Source organism: Ranitomeya imitator, chromosome 2 (assembly GCF_032444005.1).
Source record: "Ranitomeya imitator isolate aRanImi1 chromosome 2, aRanImi1.pri, whole genome shotgun sequence".
Classification (NCBI taxonomy): domain Eukaryota; kingdom Metazoa; phylum Chordata; class Amphibia; order Anura; family Dendrobatidae; genus Ranitomeya; species Ranitomeya imitator.
In genome coordinates, this window is record NC_091283.1 from 397,163,687 (window position 1) to 397,185,701 (window position 22,015).

Sequence of the window (22,015 nt, forward strand, 5' to 3'; positions counted from 1 at the left end):
TCTGCTCCGTACACCTCGTACACACACGGCTCTGCTCCGTACACCTCGTACACACACGGCTCTGCTCCGTACACCTCGTACACACACGGCTCTGCTCCGTACACCTCGTACACACACGGCTCCGCTCCGTACACCTCGTACACACACGGCTCCGCTCCGTACACCTCGTACACACACGGCTCCGCTCCGTACACCTCGTACACACACGGCTCCGCTCCGTACACCTCGTACACACACGGCTCCGCTCCGTACACCTCGTACACACACGGCTCCGCTCCGTACACCTCGTACACACACGGCTCCGCTCCGTACACCTCGTACACACACGGCTCCGCTCCGTACACCTCGTACACACACGGCTCCGCTCCGTACACCTCGTACACACACGGCTCCGCTCCGTACACCTCGTACACACACGGCTCCGCTCCGTACACCTCGTACACACACGGCTCCGCTCCGTACACCTCGTACACACACGGCTCCGCTCCGTACACCTCGTACACACACGGCTCCGCTCCGTACACCTCGTACACACACGGCTCCGCTCCGTACACCTCGTACACACAGCTCTGCTCCGTACACCTCGTACACACACGGCTCCGCTCCGTACACCTCGTACACACAGCTCTGCTCCGTACACCTCATACACACAGCTCTGCTCCGTACACCTCGTACACACACGGCTCCGCTCCGTACACCTCGTACACACGGCTCTGCTCCGTACACCTCATACACACGGCTCTGCTCCGTACACCTCGTACACACACGGCTCCGCTCCGTACACCTCATACACACACGGCTCCGCTCCGTACACCACGGACATACACGGCTCCGCTCCGTACACCTCGTACACACACGGCTCCGCTCCGTACACCTCGTACACACACGGCTCCGCTCCGTACACCTCATACACACACGGCTCCGCTCCGTACACCTCGTACACACACGGCTCTGCTACATCCATACTGTACACACTGTAAAATACCTCCAGACCCAACACATACACTTCCTCTCATCCAGCACCATGACAACCAGCACAGCAGAGTCCTGCAACCTGCATACACTGAGGCCCCTGATCATGTGTTACCTAACTCCTCCCCTCCATGTGACATCATCACAGGTCCTGGAAGGTAAACATCTTGCCGCATTTCACTCCTCCTATTTCCACTACCTATGAGGCTCCGCCCCTTCCCGTGACGTCACCCATCACCAAAAACGCGCCGTTCAGACCGTATACCTGGTGTGTGCGGCTCTGCAGGTGGAGGTATGTGCCGGAGATTCCCCATTACTGGGCATTAACCCCATCAGTGCTTAGTTGCTATTCCATCTCTGTAGTGTAACAGACATAACTTTTCTATACTGAGTCGCTGACCTATGGAGCGCAGGACACGTGTCCCCCACAGTATAATCCCCCCTCCCTCCGCTATAGTGTGACTCCCGCGCTGAGTGCACCTGGGGGATGGTGACGTCATTGTGCGTGCTGCGCCCCCTCAGGTGATATCCTGGCGCCGGCCGATCCCCGGGATGGTGACGGGTGAGGCCGCTCTCTGCACAATGTTATGGAGGCTACTTTCACACTTGCGTCGTTTGGCCTCCGTCGCAATGCGTCGTTTTGGGGGAAAAAACGCATCCTGCAAATGTGCCCGCAGGATGCGTTTTTTCCCATAGACTTGTATTGCCGATGGATCGTGACGTATGGCCATACTTTGCGTCCGTCGTGCACTGGATGCGTGGTGTTTCGGCGGACCGTTCAAGGGAACCTTTTTTCGTACGTCGAGTCCGCCATTTCCTACCGCGCATGCGCGGCTGGAACTCCGCCCCCATCTCCCCGTGACTTTACAATGGGCAGCGGATGCGTTGAAAAACTGCATCTGCTGCCAACGTTGTGCTGAATTTTCACAACGTTTGTCTGTACGTCGCGCCGACTCTTAGCGACGGCCGCATGCCGACGCAAGTGTGAAAGTAGCCTAAGGCCTCTTTCACACTTCCATCTTTTTCCTCCCGTTGAAATCCGACGATTTTTGAAAAAACAGGATCCAGCAAATGTTTCCGCTGGATCCGTTTTTTCCCATAGACTTGTATTAGCGACGGATTATGATGGATGGCCATCCGTTGTGCACTGGATCAGTCGGAAAATTGCTGTCCGTCGGGCGGAGAAAACGTTCAGAGGAATGTTTTTTCTGCACATCGGAAAATCGCTCACCGACGGACACTGTGAAAAGCAGGAATCCAGCGACCGATCCTGTCTTTTCAAAGAGAGCATGCGCAGAAGAATTTCCCGTCAAGGAAATGCTCTCTTGCTCTCTATCTCTTTTTTTACTATTGATGCTGCCTATGCAGGATCAATAGTAACAAGATATAATGTTTTAAAAAAAAAAAATCGCAATATTCTCACCTTCCGGCGTCCTGCGCAGCGTTACCGATGTTCCCGGCAGCTAGGATTTAACCCTCCGTCAGGGGCAATATGTTTCATAACGAGTTTAGGGGCATTGCGCCTGTCCGACACAGGCTAGAAAATTGGCTATATTTACCTTTTTTAAAAAATTTCAATGCTCTAAAAGTGATCAGTTACCTTAAAAAAGTTGTCCACTACAAATTTTTTTTTTTCATAAATCTTGCTATTATGCGCCGCTGAAAACATCCACTGTGTTTATTTCAGCAATATTACCTCTTATCAATCTGTAGCAGCACATCTTCAGTGCTGGATCCAGCTCTCATGGGGTTAATCGACAACTTCCTTTCTCCTGAGTTATTGTGCTCTAATACTACAAGTTCCATGATGCATTGCACTGCCAGTAAGCCCGAACCTACCACACCCACTCCAAAAACACACCCAAACCCCTCCCTCCTCTATCTTCAAAAAGATTTGTGATGTCATCTCTGCCCAACTCCTCTTTTACATTTGTCCAATCTACACTCCATTACACACAGATATAGATAGATAGATAGATATGGGATACCGACCTCCGGGCGCGGCCACTGCCTTTATTGACCAATTCTCCACCTGGCTTCTTCACTTTCTCTCTGCTGACATTCCCACCATCATCATGGGTGACTTCAACATCCCCATTGATACCCTTCAGTCAACAGCCTCCAAACTTCTGTCCCTTACCTCATCCTTTAGATTTACTCAGTGTTCCTCTGCAGCCATCCACACAGACGGACATACACTAGACCTGGTCTTCACTCGTCTCTGCTCTCTATCTAACTTCACCTCCCCTCTCCCTCTATCCGACCACCATCTGCTCACCTTCTCATCCCTGTCCTCCTCACCAGTCATCCATGTCCAGCAACATGCGCACCCACGCAGAAACCTTGCACACCTAGACACCCACACACTCTCTGACTCCATCCTACCACTGGCATCCATATCCTCACTCCACGACACAGACACTGCCACTGCTTTCTACAATGCCACTCTCGCATCAGCTATTGACACGGTTGCCCCTCTCGTCCATGGCAGAGCGCGACGTATCAATAGACAACCTTGGCACAATAACACCACCAAAAAGCTCCGGCAAGTGTCCAGGGTTGCGGAGCGGCGTTGGAAGAAAACACACTCGCAAGATGACTTCACTGTATTCAAACAAGCAACACTTGCTTTTAAATCTGCACTCACCTCTGCTAAACAGGCCTACTTTACAACCCTCGTATCTTCCCTATCCTACAACCCCAAACAGTTATTCAATACCTTTAACTCCCTCCTCCGCCCCACCACTGCCCCCTCCAACCTCCCTCATCTCTTCTGAGGACTTTGCCACACACTTTAAAAATAAGATCGACCAGACAAGGCAAGTCTTTATTGCTCAACCACCACAACCCCTTTGTATACCAGACCAATGCCCAAACCCCATAACCTCCCTATCCAACATCACTGAAGGGGGGCTTAATTGTCTCCTCTCCAAATCGCACCTCACCACCTATGCGCTCGACCCCATCCCATCCCACCTCCTCCCCAACCTCACCACCACACTTATCCCATCCATAACCTACCTCTTCAACCTATCACTATCTTCTGGCACCTTCCCTTCTGCTTTCAAACATGCCACAATCACGCCTATCCTTAAAAAGCCAACCCTCGATCCAACTGCTATGTCCAGCTATCGCCCAATATCGCTGCTCCCGTTCGCTTCCAAACTCCTGGAGCAGCACGTCCATGCTGAACTCTCCTCCCACCTCTCATCTAACTTGTTGTTCGACAATCTACAATCTGGTTTCCGCCCCCATCACTCAACTGAGACTGCCCTGACCAAAATCACTAACGACCTACTTACCGCCAAAGCTACTGGACAATACTCTGTACTCCTCCTTCTAGATCTGTCCTCTGCTTTCGACACAGTTGACCACTGCCTCCTACTACAGATCCTCTCCTCCTTTGGCATCAAAGACCTCGCCCTATCCTGGATCGCCTCATACCTTTCCAACCGCACATTCAGCGTCTCCCACTCCCATACTACCTCCTCATCCCACCCTCTCTCTGTTGGAGTCCCCCAAGGCTCCGTTCTAGGACCCCTACTCTTCTCAATCTATACACTTGGCTTGGGACAACTCATAAAGTCCCATGGATTCCAGTACCACCTCTATGCTGATGACACTCAGATCTACCTCTCTGGCCCAGACGTCACCGCTCTGCTGTCCAGAATCCCAGAGTGCCTATCAGCCATATCCTCCTTCTTCTCCTCTCGCTTCCTCAAACTCAATGTGGACAAATCTGAACTCATCATCTTTCCTCCATCCCACAAATCTTCCTTACCTGACCTATCTATCGCAGTCAATGACATCATGCTTTCCCCCGTACCCGAAGTCCGCTGCCTCGGAGTAACCTTCGACTCTGCCCTGTCCTTCAAACCACACATCCAAGCTCTTTCCACCTCCTGTCGCCTCCAGCTCAAAAATATCTCCAGGATCCGTCCTTTCCTCAACCCCCAATCTACTAAAATGCTTGTGCACGCCCTCATCATCTCCCGCCTTGACTACTGCAACATCCTTTTCTGTGGCCTCCCTGCTAACACCCTTGCACCTCTCCAGTCCATCCTTAACTCTGCTGCCCGACTAATCCATCTCCTCGCTACTCCTCCGCTTCCCCCCTCTGCAAATCTCTTCACTGGCTCCCATTCCCTCAGCGTATCCAGTTCAAATTACTAATACTGACCTACAAAGCCATCCACAACCTGTCTCCTCCATATATCTCTGAACTAATCACCCGATATCTTCCCTCACGTGATCTCCGGTCCTCCCAAGACCTCCTTCTCTCCTCCACACTTATTCGCTCCTCATCCAATCGCCTCCAAGACTTCTCCCGAATATCCCCCATCCTCTGGAACTCTCTGCCCCAACACGTCCGACTATCAACCACAGTCGGATCCTTCAGACGAAACCTGAAAAATCATCTCTTCAGGAAAGCCTACAGCCTGCACTGACACCGCTGCCGCCTCATCACTATCGAAGCTACCGCCTCACCAACACTGGAGCTCCTGCAACCCTCAACCTACTGTCTCCTTCCCCATAACGCTGTAGAATGTAAGCCCGCAAGGGCAGGGTCCTCGCCCCTCTGCATCAGTCCGTCATTGTTAGTTTGTTTACTGTATGTGATATCTGTAACTTGTATGTAACCCCTTCTCATGTACAGCACCATGGAATCAATGGTGCTATATAAATAAATAATAATAATAATAGTAGACAGATAGATAGATATGGGATAGATACAGAGAGATATCTATATATATATATCTATTATTATTATTATTTATTGTTATAGCGCCATTTATTCCATGGCGCTTTACATGTGAGGAGCGGTATACATAATAAAAACAAGTACAATAATCTTAAACATTACAAGTCATAACTGGTACAGGAGAGAGGACCCTGCCCGCGAAGGCTCACAATCTACAAGGGATGGGTGAGAATACAGTAGGTGAGGATAGAGCTGGTCATGCAGCGGTTTGGTCGATCGGTGGTTTCTGCAGGTTGTAGGCTTGTCGGAAGAGGTGGGTCTTCAGGCTCTTTTTGAAGGTTTCGATGGTATACGAGAGTCTGATGTGTTGTGGTAGAAGGTTCCAGAGTAGGGGTGATACGCGAGAGAAATCTTGTATACGATTGTGGGAAGAGGAGATAAAAGGGGAGTAGAGAAGGAGATCTTGTGAGGATCTGAGGTTGCGTGTAGGTAAGTACCGGGAGATGAGGTCACAGATGTATGGAGGAGACATGTTGTGGTGGCTGGGCAATGGGGAACCAGTGAAGGGATTGACAGAGGGGAGAGGCTGGGGAATAACGGGGGGACAGGTGGATTAGTCGAGCAGCAGAGTTTAGAATAGATTGGAGGGGTGCGAGAGTGTTAGAGGGGGGCCACAGAGCAGGAGGTTGCAGTAGTCAAGGCGAGAGATGATGAGGGCATGGACTAGTGGGCAGTTATTTACTGTAATGGATAGGTTCGTTGGGGGGGTCACGTGAGATGGGGGAAAGATGATGAATTCTGTTTTGTCCATGTTAAGTTTCAGAAATCTAGCGGAGAAGAAGGATGAAATAGTGGACAGACATTGAGGGATTCTGGTTAGTAGGGAGGTGATATCTGGTCCAGAGATGTAGATCTGTGTGTCATCAGCATAGAGGTGATACTGAAAGCCATGAGATTCTATGACCTGTCCCAGGCCAAAGGTGTAAATGGAGAAGAGCAGGGGCCCAAGGACTGAACCTTGTGGGACTCCGACAGATAGGGGGTGAGGTGAGGAGGTGGTGTGTGAGTGGGAGACGCTGAATGTCCGGTCTGTTAGGTATGACGAGATCCAGGATAGGACCAAGTCTGTGATGCTAAGGGATAAGAGGGTCTGTAATAATAGGGAATGGTCCACTGTGTCAAAGGCAGCCGACAGGTCGATGAGGACAGAGTAGTGTCGCTTGCTCTTAGCGGTTAAGAGGTCATTGGTGACCTTAGTTAGGGCAGTTTCAGTGGAATGGTGTTACCGGAAGCCAGATTGTAAGTGGTCAAAGAGGGAGCAAGAAGAGAGATGGGAGGACAGTTCAAGGTAGACGTGTTATTCCAGTAGTTTGGAGGCATAAGGGAGAAGTGATATAAGGCGATATGTTTAATGTACTTGTCTATTTTTGCCCCGTATTCACATGTAAAGCGCCATGGAATAAATGGCGCTATAAAAATGTATAATAATAATAATAATATAGCTAGATACAGAGGATGGGTCAAGAGAGGGCTTTATGAGGATTGGTGTGATTGAGGCATGTTTAAAGCTTGAGGGGAAAACACCAGTTGTTAGTGATAGGTTGAAGAGATGGGTTAGGGTTGGCATGAAGACTGTGGTGAGGTTTGGGATGAAGTGGGATGGGAGCGAGTCAAGTGCACAGCTGGTGAGATGCGTTCGTGAGAGTAGAGTGGAGAGTTGATCTTCTGTAATGGTGGAGAAGTTGGTTTTGGAGGTGGAGGGCTGGGAAGTCGGGAGGAAGGGCTCTGGGGGTTGTTGACCAAAACTGTCTCTGATGCTATCAATCTTCTGCTTGAAAAATGAGGCAAAGTCTTCAGCTGAGATAAGTGGGGAGGGAGGAGGTGCTGGGGGACGGAGGAGAGAATTGAAGATGTTGAATAACTGTTTAGGGTTGTGAGACAGGGAGGATATGAGAGATGAGAAGTAGGTTCGTTTAGCTGTGGCGAGTGTGGTCTTGAAAGTAGTGAGGGACTGTTTGAATGCGATGAAGTGCTCGGAGTGGGATCTTTTCCATCTGCGCTCAGCTGCCCTGGAAGCTCGCCTCAGTTCTTTGGTCAGGCTGGTGTGCCAGGGCTGTCTGTTGATTTTGCGAGCTTTGGTATGTGTTAGGGGGGCAGCAGATTCCAAAGCTACAGCTATTGTGGTGTTATATAGAGCAGCAGCGTCATCCGCATTGTCTAAGGAACTTATATCTGTGAGAGGGAGGAGGGATTCAGAAAATGAATGTAGGTCAAGATGTTTAAGATTTCTGCGAGGGTGTGAAAGTTTTTGGGGTGGGGATTGTAGACATGGAGTGGAGAGGGAAGAGAATGTGAGAAGGTTGTGGTCAGAGAGAGGAAGAGGTGAGTTAGAGAGGTTAGATAGGGAGCAGAGGCAGGTGAAGATGAGGTCCAGTGTGTGACCATCTTTGTGAGTGGCTGCAGAAGACCATTGAGTGAGGCGGAAGGAGGAAGTGAGAGAAGTTTAGTGGCAGCTGAGAGGGAAGTGTCAATGGGGATGTTGAAGTCGCCCATGATGATAGTGGGGATGTCCGCGGAAAGGAAATGAAGTAGCCAGGTTGTGAAGTGGTCAAAGAAGGTGGTGGCTGGCCCTGGGGGACGGTAAATGACAGCCAGTTGGAGGGGGAGTAGATGCGCACAGAGTGCACCTCAAAGGAAGGGAGGGTAACAGAGGGTGGCAGTGGGATTGGGGTAAAGGAGCAGTTACCCGACAAGAGAAAACCAACTCCTCCACCATGTTTGCTGCTGGGGCGGGGTGTGTGAGAAAGGTGGAAGCCACCGTAAGAGAGTGCAGCAGGGGAGGCTGTGTCAGAAAGGGTGAGCCAGGTTTCGGTGATGGCGAGGAAGGAAAGTTTGGCAGTAACAAAAAGATCATGGATGTAGAAAAGCTTTTAGCAGACAGAGCGAGCATTCCACAGAGCTCCTGTTAGTGTGAATGGGGAAGCGGGGGCTGGGTGAATGGGTATAAGGTTAGAGAGGTTATGGAAGTTCGTGATAGAGCGTGGATGGGAGGTACAAATACCAGCTCCCAGCCGCCCCAGAAATGGCGCATCTGTAAAATGCGCCAATTCCGGCACTAAGGCCATGTTCACACGTTGCAGATTTCCCTGCGGATTTTTCTACACTAAAAACCGCAGCTCTTGGCAGAAAACGCAGGTGCGGTTTTTGGTGCGTTTTTTTATGTGGTTTTTAGTGCGGTTTTTTATGCAGTTTTCTCTGCAGATTGTCTGTGTGTTTGACACAAATAAAGCTTTAACTGCAGTGGGGAAAAAAAAAAAATGATGTCATTTCCTTGTCCAACCCTTTTCTTCTTCCATCCTCCATTTTGGGACTAACACACCAAAATGAGTGGACGTGTTTTTAATGACAGCGCTCTGCAGAGTGCTGAGCGTAGGCCAGATCACAGCCTGCGGATCCAGCTCCGCACGCCGCACCGGATTGCGATCCTGGGGTTGCTGCTTCTAATCCTGAATCATCATACACGTCAGGTAAGCAGATGTCTGTTTTTTTAATTTTGTTTTATATATTGGGTTATGGGTACATGTCCATGTTCTGGAAACGCTGCGTGTTTGGCGCTGCGTGGGGCCGCAGCGTCAAACATGCAGCGTCCCGATGTAACAGCATAGTGGAGGGGATTTAATGAAATCACGTGTCCACTGTGTGTCATCTGTCAGCCCTGCGACTCCGTACATGCTGCGCGTCTTTTATGATCACAGCATGTCCGTGTTCCTTGCAGAGAAGCTGCGGCTCCGCAAGGAATAAATAAGGGCCCTATGCGTGGGGTGCGATGATGCCAGATTTGTACAATGAACACATCTGGCATCATCGCGTCCCAGAAGGGGGTGGGGCTTTGCACATAGCCGCTTTGGCGCTCCAACGATAACGACGGCCATCCTGAACGTGGACACGTACCCTTACATATTCCGCATTGCTTTCCAGGCATGTTTGTTATATTTTTCTCATCGTTGTGTTTTACAAAATATATATATATATATTTTTATTTTAGAGGCAGCGGCGGCAGAGAAGGCATGCACAGAAAAGAATGTGGGTGCACCCTCTTGTAGCAGAGCGCACACAGAAGGGGCACTTTTATGTCCTTTACAATGATTTGAGGAGGTAAGTAGAAATATATTTAACGACAAATTTAACTTTTTTTGCTAACAATGTAGCTTGTGAAGTAACCCTTTTTTTTTTTTGAGTCTTTTACAATTTTCAGATATCCGGACAAATTTCTATCTTTTTGTTGGCTATCGATTCTGGCATTCGACAGACTGCTCACCATCCTGGCACCCCATTTGACATTGCAAGACACAGTGATGAGGAAGGCCATCTCTGCAGAGGAAAGGCTGCTCATCACCTTGCGGTAAGTAACAATTTTTTTTGTGGGAATGTCGTTAGGTCTCTATTTCACACGTCTCTGTGTCCAGTATGTGTGATTAAATTTTTCATATCTCCTGGAGACACTGACCTACTCATCTATGCACATGTCGGTTGCGTTACATGTCTCTCTCCCTCTCTCTCTTGCTCGCACACAAGCACACACACGCCCACACACCCACCCCTCTTGTTGGACGGGGAGCACACATACACACACACACGTGAGATACGGCCGAGTGTTGCATGGTAATCCCCGGCCCTGCCGCCTGCACTCTGGAGCGGAGTGTGCACCCACATACCAATACATGGAGCCGCACGCTCCACAACGGAGTGCATGCAGCAGGTCCGGGGATTACCATGCAACACTCGGTCATATCTCGCATGTGTGTGTGCACAAGTCCCATCAGGCCTTTTTTTAGTTTGTTTACACCCTTTGTGTTGTACCGGGTGTTAATGCCATCATTATTGAATGCTTAACATAACACATGAATGGTGCTGAACGCATATTATAGCGGCCTTAAGTTGTGACATGTTTTAATTACATTTTTGTGTGACACTTCTAATATTCTTTTTTGTTTCTTTGCAGATTTTTGGCCACAGGAGAGAGCTATACATCCCTGCACCTCCAATTTAGAGTTGGTAAATCTACCATCTCTAACATTGTGAGGTGCACATGTACCGTCATCTGGCAGAAGTTGCAGCCCATCGTGATGCCTTCCCCAACCGAGGAGACTTGGCTGCAGGTTGCAGCAGGCTTTCAGTCTGTGGCCAATTTCCCAAACTGCATAGGTGCAGTCGATGGTAAACATGTAAGGGTTCAGCAGCCACCACGATCAGGATCATGCTTCTTTAATTATAAGAAGTATTTTTCAGTGGTCCTGATGGCGGTGGCTGATGCCCATTACAAATTTGTTGCCATTGACGTTGGTGCCTATGGTAGTACTGGGGATTCTCGGGTGTTGCGAACGTCACAGATTGGGATGCAAATTCTTCAAGATGGCGGAACGCTCCCAGCCCCAAGACCTTTGCCGGGTTCCACACATCCAGTACCCTTTGTGATGGTATCGGATGAGGCGTTTCCCTTAACAAAAACCCTGCTGCGCCCATACCCACGAAGGGCACTGGATGCCCGACGGAGGATTTTTAATTATCGGCTGAGTCGTGCACGCAGATATGTGGAATGCACCTTTGGGATCATGACCAGTCAGTGGAGGATCTTTCACACTGCCATTCAGTTGGACACAGACACCGTTGATGCTGTGATAAAGACTTGCTGTGTACTCCACAACTATGCTCGTGAGTACAACACTGACGTAGATGTGGAGTACCAGCAGCCAGTATTTAATCCAGTGGTCAACGGGGGTCTGGGCAGGCCGTCCAACTCTGGTGTGCGTGTGAGAGAATCCTTCACTGACTACTTTGAGTCCTGAAGGTGCCGTGCACTGGCAATACTCCTGTGCTGGTGTTGGGCAGCCTGACCAGCAGAGAAGCATGCATCTACACTGACCCTCCCCAAAAAGTTGCCGACATCGCTGCTAACTGTTGTGAAAACAAGTTAAGATCCCGAAGAATCTGAATCGACAACAATCAACACAATTGTGTTTAAAAAAATTTTATGTCATGTAACCCCAAAAAAAATATTTTTGTTGTAATTTAAATAAAAAAATTTTTTTGGCTTAATTTCTTTTGTTTCTTTGTAGCTCCAAAAAAAGGGGGGTGTTTTTATAAATTAACTATTCTATAACTCATACTGCAGTGAACACATAACAGTTAATACAACCCCCAAACCAATAATCGATTGCCCATATACCCAGGACAGCGTCAGACACAGAGGCCTTGTCCCCATTGTCTGAAAACAAGAGAATAATTTTTGAAAAAAAACTTTATTTTAACAAACACAAAATATTTGTACCAAATTAAACAGCCCCTTGCAAAGGCAACGTGCAACTGGAGCTAGAAACAAAAGCTCAGGTTCGGAGACCATACTCATAGATTGGTCTTGTCACAGATTGTCAAAAACTAAATGGAATGTTAATAAGAGATACTTCCCATTATATAGAAAACCACAAGAAAAACGAAGTACATTATCTCAGATAATCCGTAAAATTGTCAGTTTATTTCAAATATTAAAAATGAACAAAATATAATATAACAGAAAAACCGTATTAATACAGAGATATTCGAATAATAGGGAACGGGTGCACCACAACATCCACTATCACATAACAGGAGGGGAGAAGGACATGAGTTGTCAAAGGAGTAATAATGTGTCCCTGTACATCTCTATTGAGACCTCAAGTGCCAGTACTCATTTATTTTAACGGCAAAAAATATATATATATCTCCTGACGCTGCAGGAACATGTCAGGGAAAATGTCCCAAGATCTAGTGACCCATAGTCCTATCTACTGCAGCAAGATCTATTTACCTCATGTAATGGTCTTACCCTTCTCCATCTCCTCTAGAACACGCCCCAATGCGCGTTTCGCCCTCGGCTTCCTCGGGGGGCATTTTCCCTGACATGTTCCTGCAGCGTCAGGATATATATATATATTTTTAACTCCTTTGACAACTCATGTCCTTCTCCCCTCCTGTTATGTGATAGTGGATGTTGTGGTGCACCCGTTCTCTATTATTCGAATATCTCTGTATTAATACGGTTTTTCTGTTATATTAGATAATGTACTTCGTTTTTCTTGTGTTTTTTTTTCCAACTGGAGCTGTAGCCCATTTTCCTTTTAATGGAGATATGTGTAATCGGGAGAATACATGTAATTTGTAGCCTCTGCTTGAGAACTTGGTCCCAGTTGCTGAGAACTTCCTCTCTCTGCATAACTGCCTTGACTGCTGCCCAAATACTGTGGTCTTGCAGGTGTGTCCGGTGTTCTATGTCGGGGCCTGAACAGTCCCAACACCCCCATCAGAACCTCGTTATATGGCAAAATTGGAGCAGGGTCCTCCAAAATATATATAAGAAATCTGACTACAATGGTTATTACCACTATTTAGAAGATGCACAAATTATAGGGACATCTGGACCATAGACATAAAAAGAGACTGCCTATCCGGTGGCAGTGAGCGGGTCTTTCTTGCGACAGTAAATGAAAAAAAATCGCAATGGTCGTCGCAAGAAGATTTTTTTTAAAAAATCAAGGGTGTCCGAGGCAATTTGCACTGTTTGGTCCTCATTGTTCTTCTTTGTTTTTTTTTTTTTCTTTTCTCTGCTGCCACCGGATAGGCAGCTCTCTTCTCCACTCTCACAGCTTCTGCGGAATCAGATGCTTCAGCAGCTGCTGAAGCAGATGTGGATGCAGCAGCTGCTGAAGTGGATGTGGTTTCAGCAGAAGCTGTGGGAATGGATGGAGAGATGGTCCCTCCCGCTCCAGAGGAACTGCCTGCTCCATCCTCAGTGTCGCTTTCATCCACATCAGCTGCTGACATGTTTCCTTCCGTCCTGTGGGGGGAAAAAAGATCATTAATAACATTTTTCTAGGCTGCGAAGGATCAAATTTTTACATGCCGCAAATAGGCTGCTACTTAAACATTTAGGTCCACGATTTTGCTTGTGTAGTGATAACGCGTGTTTTCATGTAAGTCATGCATTATCACCACATATTATATATAAATAATCTTGTGGAGTGGATTGTAAATTACCTTCGCAATGTCCGGCTGGTGACAATGAATTGGAGCTCTTCGCTAAATGGAAATGTTTTTTTACTCGGTGACGAGCCACTCCTAGCACAGTCATTTATGAACTTAGTGAATCTGTCCCTGATGGAGCGCCACCGTTGCCTCACATCTTTATCTACAAAAAAAAATTCCAAAAAACAACAACAATTTTTTAGAGATCTAAACAAAGTATATTTGTAATAAAATCAAGGTTTGCTAACTAAATTTAATTATAATTACCAATTTGCTGTTGTGTTGCCCCTGGATACTTGTCCCATTCCGGGAACATGTCACGCACGATTTTTGTCCATGCTAGCTCACGGTAATATTTATCTTTGTACGACTCATCAGAAGGGTCCCACAGGGCCGGATAATCACGAACCTACAATGAATACAATAGTGTCATTTCATACTCTATAGAACGACCAAGTAATGTTACAGAAATGGTTTTCAAAAGTTGGAATATATTTAAAAGTAACCCCTACATGAACCCAAGGACAAACTAAAAAAACAAACACCAATAAACACGTTCGTGTGCAGTTGTTTAAACTAGCTCTGGCGCCGTCAAACCTGAGCGGCCCGTGCGGCAACATGTGTTGCTGGGTGGGCTCACGATAAGCTCGGAATTGCCGGTGCCACTGCTTGTTTGCAACCTGCAAGACACTCTACACTCAAGCTTTCAAAACCATAATCCTAATCTGTACACCAACACTAATAAGTGTTTTTGTCCCCCTTATATTTTTAGTCCAGAAAGGCTAGGCAGACAGCCGTGGGGCAATATTTGTGGCCCGGGAAGGGGTTAAAATACCCCTGGCTGTTCCCAGGCCATGAATATAAGCCCACAGCTGTCTGCGTAGCCTTTCTGGCACTAAAATATAGGGGGCCCCTAAAAAAAAAAAACTGTTGGGGTCCCCCTATATTTTTAGGCCAGAAAGGCCACGCAGACAGCCGTGGGCTTATATTCATAGCCTAGGAAAGGGGCCATGGATATTTGCCCCCCCGCCCCCCCCCCGGCTACAAATAAAAGCCCGCAGCCGCCCCAGAAAAGGCGCATCAAAAAGATGCGCCAATTCCAGCACTTAGCCCCTCTCTTCCCACTCCCGTGTAGCGGTGGGATATGGGGTAATGAGGGGTTAATGCCACCTTGCTATTGAAAGGTGGCATTAAGCAAGCCCGGTTAATAATGGAGAGGCGTCAATAAGACGCCTATCCATTATTAATCCTATGAAAGGGTTACAATAATATATGGGGACCCCCGAAAAAAATGACATAGGGTCCCCCTATATTTTTAGGCCAGAAAGGCTAGGCAGACAGCCGTGGGCCATTATTTGTGGCCTGGGAAGGGGTTAAAATACCCATGGCTGTTCCCAGGCTATGAATATTAACCCACAGCTGTCTGCATAGCCTTTCTGGCACTAAAATATAGGGGGCCCCGAAAAAAAAAAAATACGTAGGGTCCCCCTATATTTTTAGGCCAGAAAGGCTAGGCAGACAGCTATGGGCCAATATTTGAGGCCCGGGAAGGGGTTAAAATACCCCTGGCTGTTCCCAGGCCATGAATATAAGCCCACAGCTGTCTGCGTAGCCTTTCTGGCACTAAAATATAGGGGGCCCCGAAAAAAAAAAATACGTAGGGTCCCCCTATATTTTTAGGCCAGAAAGGCTAGGCAGTCAGCTGTGGGCCAATATTTGAGGCCCGGGAAGGGGTTAAAATACCCCTGTCTGTTCCCAGGCCATGAATATAAGCCCACAGCTGTCTGCGTAGCCTTTCTGGCACTAAAATATAGGGGGCCCCTAAAAAAAAAAAAAAACTGTTGGGGGCCCCCTATATTTTTAGGCCAGAAAGGCTACGCAGACAGCCGTGGGCTTATATTCATAGCCTAGGAAAGGGGCCATGGATATTTGCCCCCCCCTGGCTACAAATAAAAGCCCGCAGCCGCCCCAGAAAAGGCGCATCAAAAATATGTGCCAATTCCGGCACTTAGCCCCTCTCTTCCCACTCCTGTGTAGCGGTGGGATATGGGGTAATGAGGGGTTAATGCCACCTTGCTATTGTAAGGTGGCATTAAGCCCGGTTAATAATGGAGAGGCGTCAATAAGACGCCTATCCATTATTAATCCTATGAAAGGGTTAAAAAAAACCCACAAACACTAGAAAAAATTTTTTTAATGAAATAAAGACACCCACTTTTTGACAAACCCTTTATTGTACGCTCAATCCATCCTGAAGACCCTCGAACCTGAAAAAGACGTAACATAAAAAAACAAATTCATACTCCCTGGCCCTGTCCGCAGAAATCCATCGAGGGTCCCACGAAGATCTGCCATGGAGAACAGACACATCCAGAGATATGTCTGCTCTCCATGGCTGCAGCAACACACTGACAGGAGCCATAGCTCCTGTCGGTGTGTCACTGCGCATGCGCGAGCAAGTTTACCGACGTTCATTGACCCCGGTACTCTCGCTTAACGGCAGTGCTGCGTGGGAAAGTTCAACGCAGCTGTACTGCCGTTAACCGAGACGCCGGAGCCATTGAACTCCGGAACAGTACGCGATACACTGCTAGGAGCTTTGCTCCTGGCAGTGTATCGCCGGAGAGCAAGCGATCGGCGTGGGACACTCGTTTTAAGGATTCTGCGGACAGGGAGTATGGATTTGCTTTTTTATTTTTGGATTTTTTTCTAGGGGCGAGGGCTTCGCGTACCAGTGTGCTGTTGGTGAGTATATACTCTGTGTTATATGTACTGTGTGTCATGTATGTTACATTTATTGTATGTGTATTGTGTGTGTTTTGTGTTACTTTACAATTGTGCTAAGTCGCCGGACACAGGGGCAACTCTCCCATCCTAATACCGGATGGGAGTAGTAGTCCCATACGGCGACTTAGCACAATGGTGGCACTATCGTCGCATGGGGACACACACACATATACACACATACACAGATACACACACACATACACAGATACACACACATACATATCAAATCTATCAAACGACCGACATCGATCCCCATGCGACGGTATGCCTCCATGCTGACAGTCACTTCGGAATCCAGGACCACACTCTGCCCACGCACTTCCGCCCACGAACTTCCTCCCGCTTCCCCGCACTTCCTGTTGCAGCGGTTTCTCCACCCATAATCGCATAAAACCCGCAGATATTTTTTGATCTGCGGTTTTTACTGTGGGTTTGACCCTCACAATGGAGGTCTATGGGTGCAGAACCGCTGCAGTTCCGCACAAAGAAGTGACATGGTCCTTCTTTTTTTCCGCAGCAATTCAGCGCGTTTTTTTCCTGGATTTTCCGCAATGTGGGCACAGCGGTTTTTGTTTTCCATAGGGTAACATTGTACTGTACCCTGCATGGAAAACTGCTGCGGAACCGCAGCCGCAAAATCGCGGCGGTTCCGCGGTAAAAACCACATAGTGTGAACATAGCCTTAGCCCCTCTCTTCCCACTCCTCTGTAGCTGTGGGATATGGGGTAATAAGGGGTTAATGTCGCCTTGCTATTGTAAGGTGACATTAAGCCGGGTTAATAATGGAGAGGCGTCAATAAGACGCCTATCCATTATTAATCCTTTAGTAGTGAAAGAGTTAAAAAAAAAACCCAGACACAGCCAGAAAAAAGTATTTTAATATTCTTCGTTTAACCATACTTCAGGGCCTGCAAAAAACGTAAAATAATAAACCGTATACTACCCGTCCAATGCAGTCCAATTAATAACGAGTGCCCCACAACGATCTCCCCTATAGAACAGTGACATCGGGTGATGTCACTGCTCTATAGGACCCTCAGTGACACACTGACAGGAGACAATGGCTCCTGCAGTGCATCACTGAGAGGTTACCATAGTTCACTGGTCTCACTTTATGGCAAAAAGCTGCGTGGGAACTTTCTCACACAGCAATGCCAAAAGTGAGACAAGGGACTGTTTTCTCACAGGGGCGTAGGATTACATTGTGAGGAATACATTGTGGAAGGATACCTTCCATCATTGTATTCCTGGAGCCCCTGGAGAGCAGTCACATCAGCTGATGCTCCTGCTCTCCACGGGAGATCCTCGAGGGACACTCGTTTTAATTGGATTTGTGCGGATCAGGGAGTATAGTGTTTGTTTATTATTTTAATATTATTTACAGATGACACTGGCTTCAGGGAACAAAGTGACACGTGATGGTGAGTATGTACTCTGTTATATGTACTGTATGTCTATATGTATGTTCTATGTGTATGTACTGTATGTGGCATGTTGCATGTCGCATGTTGTCGCATGGTGCATGTCGTCGCATGTCATCACATGTCGCATGCTGCATGTCGTTGCATGCTGCATGTCATCGCATGTTGAATGTCGCATGGTACATGTCACATGCTGCATGTCGTTGCATGTTGCATGTTGTTGCATGTCATCGCATGTCGTTGCATGTCGCCGCATGTTGCATGTCGTCGCATGGTACATGTTGCATGTCGTCGCATGGTACATGTTGCATGTCGTCGCATGGTACATGTTGCATGTCGTCGCATGGTACATGTTGCATGTCGTCGCATGTTGCATGCTATCACATGTTGCATGTCATATGTTGCATGTCGTCGCATGGTGCATGTCGTTGCATGTTGTCACATGGTGCCTGTTGCATGCTATCGTATGTCACATGTTGCATGTCACATGTTGCATGTCATTGCATGTCGTCGCATGTTGCATGTCATCGCATGTTGCATGTTGTTGCGTGTTGCATGTCATCACATGTTGCATGATGTTGCATGTCGTCGCATGGTGCATGTCACATGTTGCCACATGTCGTTGCATGGTGCATGTCATTGCATGTTGTCACATGTCATTGCATGTTGCCTGTCGCATGCTATCGCATGTCACATGCTGCATGTTGCATGTCATCGCATGTTGCATGTCATCGCATGGTGCATGTCGTCGCATGTTGTCACATGTCGCATGTGACATGGCGCATGTTGTCACATGTTGCATGATGTCACATGTTACATGTCACATGGTGTGTGTTGTATGTATGTACTGTATATGTGTATGTGTTTTTTTTTTTTATATTCAGCACATTAGCCGGATGATGGGACTACTACTGTCCCATCATTGGCTAATGTGTCGCTCACTGTCACTGTAGCAAGCATAGCCCAATGGGACTTGTAGTCCCATCGGACGATGCCTGCACACAGAGACACACACACACCCCAAAGACCACCCCCCGCAGCAGACCCACTGCAGACCCCAGAACCGCACGCAGACCCCACACATACCGGCGCCGGCTCGCAGACCCCCGGTGCCGGTCCGCACATACCGGCGCAGACCCCCGGCGCCCGCACGCACATACCGGCGTCCGCACAATCATCCCTGCTTAGCCCCGCCCGCGCCCAGCACAGCCCCGCAGGCGCCCACAGCCCAGTCACTCTTGATGAGTGACTGCTGACTCTGGAGGCTGGTCACGCCTGCTGCTGACGTCACGTCAATTTCCAGAGTCTGGAAATTGACGTGACGTCGGTGGAAATAAGCGTCGGCTGCACCCTGGGGGTCACGTGACCCGGACTCAGCCGCCAGAATAGCGCCGCTCATAGGCGAAAACGGCAACAGAAGGTATTTGCACAGTTCATTAGGGGCCCCGGGGGGATACATTGGGGGGTTAATTGAAAGTAGTGGACAACCCCTTTAATAGGAATGTAATAAATGAGAATACACATAATCAGGTGTAAAAAAAACAAACAAAAAAAAACGTTTAATAACCAGAAAAGTAATATGTTTCTATGTCTTGAGCATCCTCCTCACTCTCTCCATCTTGATCTGTATCAGACACATCTGGACATTCTTCCACATCATCTTTTGAATCAATGTCACTTTCTTCCCCTAAATCTTCTAGCTGTAAGGGGTCTGTCTCATCATCAAGCAGTATATTTTGCACTTGCTCAACATGAAGGGCATTGGACAAGTCAAATATTCTCCTCGCAATTTCAGAAGAAAAGCAGAAGCAAGAGAGAGAATATGTGTTAGGGCGCAATGTGCCTGAGAAGCACACTCTTATTTCTAACAAAACCTTCTATGACAAATCCACAAATTTAGCACTAGCTATTCATAAAACAAGCTAAAAAAACAATTGGGATGAATAAAAACAGCAAATTCTAATCGTAAAAGGTGTGACGCATTCAGGGGCAATGAACCTGAGAAGCCAAAACACTAATATCTGATCTCCTGCAGCTCTGCAGCACAAGAGGCTTCTCAGGTTTCACACAGCCTTTAAAGTTATGAAGGTACTGGTGTTTCCCAGACAAACCACTGAAAATAGAGAAATTAAACTAAGTGAGCTGCGCCTGTCAGATCAGTGCCCCTGACGGAGGTTTAAGCCAGACAAAAGGTATTACAATTTATGGAGAGCATGGAGTGAAGACGGAAAGACCATGGGGACAAGTGTGAAGGGGTTAACCCCTATATAATAGTTTGCATGGGAGATATAACGCAGGGAACAGCAAAGAGGTTGCATGCAGAAAGGGAGGAAAGAGTTAATCCATTCACACAATGTTGAGGAACTATGAGGAGACAGTAAATTAATATTCAAGAGGAGGGGAGCATAGAGAGAACAGTTTAGGGAGTAGAAGACAATAACGGTTGAGAAGGCAGGGTCTACAAGGAGACATTTTCTTTGCAGAGGACATGAGTGAGGGGCACTTCAAAACTGAGCTATGTATTCACCAAGAACATTTAGCCCATACTTTGTGGTGCTCTATTTTTCTGAGCCAACTGAAGTTGTAGGGAGACACAGCAGTGACAAATATAATTTATACTAATATAAATATATTTAATAGTATTTAATTTATATTTATAATATAATAAATTGTATATAAAATATTCACTATGTAAAATAGGGGGTCAGTGACCTGTCAGAAGCCATAAAGATTAAACAACAACCGCAAGACGAATTTCATCAACCAAAGTATCATTTTATTTTAATCAGTATAACGGCATACACTATCTGTAGGTTACTCAGCACAATCCTGTTGACAGGTTCGCTTTAAAGGGACCCTGTCAACCCCCACCCCCAGGCGTTTGGAACTAAAAGAGCCACCTTGTGCAGCACTAATGATGTATTCGAACAAGGTGGCTCTTTTAGTTATGCTCCTTGCACATGCTGAAATAAACACTTATAAAATGTACCCCGTCATGCTCAAACCACGGCGATTAGGGATCATTTGATGCCGCACAGTCTGAAGAAGGCGGAGGGAGATGAGTGAGAGGCGAACATATGCACTGCGCATGCCCATGAATCCCAGCCCCACAGTGTGAATAAATCAGAAGACACTGCGGGGCGGGATCTCGGGCAGCGCGGCCGCACAGGCGCAGTAATCCTGACATCAAATGATGTCAGAAGACGGGCAGCGCTAACTACGCATGCACAAGGGATAACATAACAGCGCAGGCTCCAGGACAGTTTCAAGCAACGCCGAGGAGGCGGCACCAAAGGGACATGAATGACGGCTGTGCTGCATCTAATTACAGGGGAAAGGCCCGCCTCCCTGGCAATTTCACGGTATGAGGGGGCACATTTATTTAAGTGTTTATTTCAGCGAGTGGAAGGAGCATAACTAAAAGAGCCACATTGTCCAAATGCAGCATTAGTGCTGCACAAGGTGGCTCTTTTAGTTACAAACGCCTGGGGGGGGGGGGGGGGGGGGGTGACAGGCTCCCTTTAATCTTTGTATTTCCTGCTCAAACGTGCATTAGCGATATTACTGATCTAAGCAGTTCCATTCCTTACGAGAAGCGTTAATGCTCCTTCAACTTTGCCCTTATTTCCAGAAATTGTTTTCTTACAAGACGTTCTTCATGATTTTCCATCTTTACCTCATCCAGATTCCCATAATATCAGATGCTCTCAGTGGAAATCATCTACATAATAGAATTTTCCTAATTGACCATTCAAAGATGGATAATGACAGGAACAAGATGGTGGAGAAGATATTAGATTTCACCCTAGAGATCCTCTTCCGGCTTACTGGAGAGGTGAGAGATTTTGATGACGTCACATTACATCATTCTTATCTATGGGAATAACAGAACTGGAGAGGTGAGGACTCTGGAAATGTCTGTAGTGAGATTTTTTTAATGTGTCTCTCCATAACCAGGATTACATAGTGGTGAACATGACTTCTACTGAGCGCTGTCAGGCCCCTGTGTTTGAGGGATGGGGAAGAATCCTAGAACTCACCCACAAGATGATTGAGCTGATGACTGGAGAGGTGA

At 47.5% G+C, this 22,015-nt stretch overlaps 1 protein-coding gene across 1 annotated transcript in view; it reads left to right on the forward strand.

The window, feature by feature from the left end:
• The first annotated feature begins 1,198 nt into the window (after positions 1-1,198).
• The window catches only part of LOC138664145 (gastrula zinc finger protein XlCGF57.1-like), a 122,577-nt gene continuing 101,760 nt past the window's right edge, over positions 1,199-22,015 (forward strand). Inside the window, exons 1-3 of the mRNA XM_069750588.1 lie at positions 1,199-1,264; positions 21,626-21,775; positions 21,898-22,011. Of these exons, the coding sequence (XP_069606689.1) occupies positions 21,698-21,775; positions 21,898-22,011 (192 nt within the window). The 5' untranslated portion in view covers positions 1,199-1,264; positions 21,626-21,697. The remainder of the gene's footprint in view (positions 1,265-21,625; positions 21,776-21,897; positions 22,012-22,015) is intronic.